Here is a 2,312-nt window from a genome sequence, read left to right on the forward strand (position 1 = left end):
GGTCTGCGATGCTATCTGCTGGTCTGCGATGCTATCTGCTGGTCTGCGTTGCCATCTGTTGGTTTGCGATGCTATCTGCTGGTCTGTGGTGCTATCTGTTGTCTGTAATATTTATTGGTGTATGTTGTGCTAACTGCTGTCTGCGATGCTAACTGTTTGTGATGCTAACTGCTTTCTCTGATGCTGTCTGCAATTCTAACTGTGATGCTGTCTGTGATGCTAACTGCTGTCTGTAATGCTAACTGTCTGTCCACAGGTGGAAGGAATGGCTACGGTGCTAAACTCTGTAACATCTTCAGTACCAAGTTCACAGTAGAAACTGCCTGCAAGGAATACAGACACAGTTTCAAACAGGTGAGGATGTCTCTTCTGTTAAATATGATTTGGGTCAACTATACATGGGTCAACTGTTCTTGGTCTGTATTGATTTTAAATTAAGACTAAGTCTGCTAATTTAGATCTCTTTTTGTGACCGAAAGCCGACCCTCGTTAACCGATCATTAACCCCCGAGCAGGCAACGGAGTGCCAGTGCATCGGTTCGGGAGGCTCAGACATACTTCCCCCTCCGCGGACAGCTGCGGACTTACACCGGTCGCTCAGCCTTGATGTTTTGTGCATTGTTGACGACACGTGTTGCCACTTTCCTGGAACCGTGCGACCAACACAAGTCAGCTGCGCTCCACATAGCATTTGTCTGGCTGTGTCTGCCTGCCACGCCGTGCGTGGCTTTAATTAATGTTTTAGTTTTCATCATCTTCCTCAATCTGAAATTGTCCACTTTGTTTTTGTGAAAAGAACAGCATTTTTACCTGCCTTGTACTGTAATACAGTAAATGCAGATTCCTGGAAGAAGCACATCGTTGTGATTACAAGCTGTAGAAGCTGCCATTGTGCTCTACATCTTCAATTTAATTGTACTCACCCCTAGGGTATGGTCCTATGTGTTACAGACATTAATGACTGATTTGATCTTATTGTAGCAGAGTATCACATCTTTTCCATTGTCACTTGATATTTGAATTTAGTAATTGTTGTTTTATAGGGTTTTGACATGTGGTCATATCTGAGGTAAGGTTGTGTATATTATCACCTTTTGTAGTTGCACCCTCCAGGGCTATATGGGTACAATCGTTAAGTCACCAGGTGTTTCATAGCACGGATGTTTGGGAGAGGGACTAATTGCTAGGGCTGTCCTCGATTAAAGAAATTACTTACACAGTTTTGTTGTAGGTTAGTTGATTTAATTGACAGATCTGTAAAACTGAGTTTCTACACAAAGAATCGTGCAAAAGCACCACTTTAAATCTTAATACGCTTACCAGAAATGCACTTTTAAGTTTCTTGTAAATAAGTCGTTTAGCAGCTCTACTAAAAGCACTTTGTACAGTAAGGGTGGTCTGAGTTGAAGAAGATAATGAAGTTCCCCTGTTTAAAAGAGTTGATTACATTTTTATGTTATAAAATAATGTAGAAGTGGATATAACGACTTTCTTTAGGCAATTACATGTATGTTACCATGTTTTTTTTACTGTCCTCAGACGTGGCAGAACAACATGAACAAGACCTCGGACCCCAAGATCAAGTTCTTTGATGGGGACGATTTCACCTGTGTGACGTTCCAGCCAGACCTGTCCAAATTCAAGATGGACAAACTGGACAAAGATATTGTAGCACTCCTTACCCGCAGAGCATATGATGTAGCCGGCTCCTGCAGGGGGGTCAAAGTCACGCTGAACGGGAAAAAAGTACCAGTAAGTCTCTTTCTCGTTTCCATCTCATTGCCTATTATTTTTCTTTGGTGTACTGTACTGGGTTTAAAGTTTGTGTTTAGGGTGAACTTATATGGGATTTGACCACTGTTAGTTCCAGCTGTAACAGACATGAAAAGGTAATGGTTCGAATGCCAATGCAGTTTTCATAAGGGAGTACTGAGTTTCTCTCATGTTAACACAAATACTGTTCACACCCTTTAGTTAATTCCAGTTGCTTCTACTTTGCTGTTTTTTTATTTGCTGTTAAGCCACTGTCAGTGTAGTCTCGAAGGTCTGGGTAGTCCACACAACATTCTGGGATAGGAAAAAACGTGCTCTGGTTTTTGGCATTTCTTTAAACCAATCACAATCGTCATGGGTGGGGCTAAGCACCGGACGGTGCCACTGTGCATCTGTTAAACAGCATCGGGAAGGAATTTGTTTTGGTGGAACATGTGTACGTTCAGAAGTAGTTTTTATTCGTCAACAGAAAAAATCAGATTGGATAGATAGTCTAGCTAGCTGTCTGGATTTACCCTGCAGAGATGTGAGGACCAGGT

At 42.0% G+C, this 2,312-nt stretch overlaps 1 protein-coding gene across 2 annotated transcripts in view; it reads left to right on the forward strand.

Annotated features, from left to right (window-relative positions):
- The window catches only part of top2b (DNA topoisomerase II beta), a 36,018-nt gene that overhangs the window by 7,064 nt on the left and 26,642 nt on the right, over positions 1 to 2,312 (forward strand). For both annotated transcript variants that reach the window (XM_032522286.1, XM_032522287.1), the window contains exons 6-7: positions 257 to 354; positions 1,540 to 1,752. In XM_032522286.1, coding sequence (XP_032378177.1) covers positions 257 to 354; positions 1,540 to 1,752 — 311 coding nt within the window. The remainder of the gene's footprint in view (positions 1 to 256; positions 355 to 1,539; positions 1,753 to 2,312) is intronic.

This window comes from Etheostoma spectabile, chromosome 8 (assembly GCF_008692095.1).
Source record: "Etheostoma spectabile isolate EspeVRDwgs_2016 chromosome 8, UIUC_Espe_1.0, whole genome shotgun sequence".
NCBI lineage: Eukaryota > Metazoa > Chordata > Actinopteri > Perciformes > Percidae > Etheostoma > Etheostoma spectabile.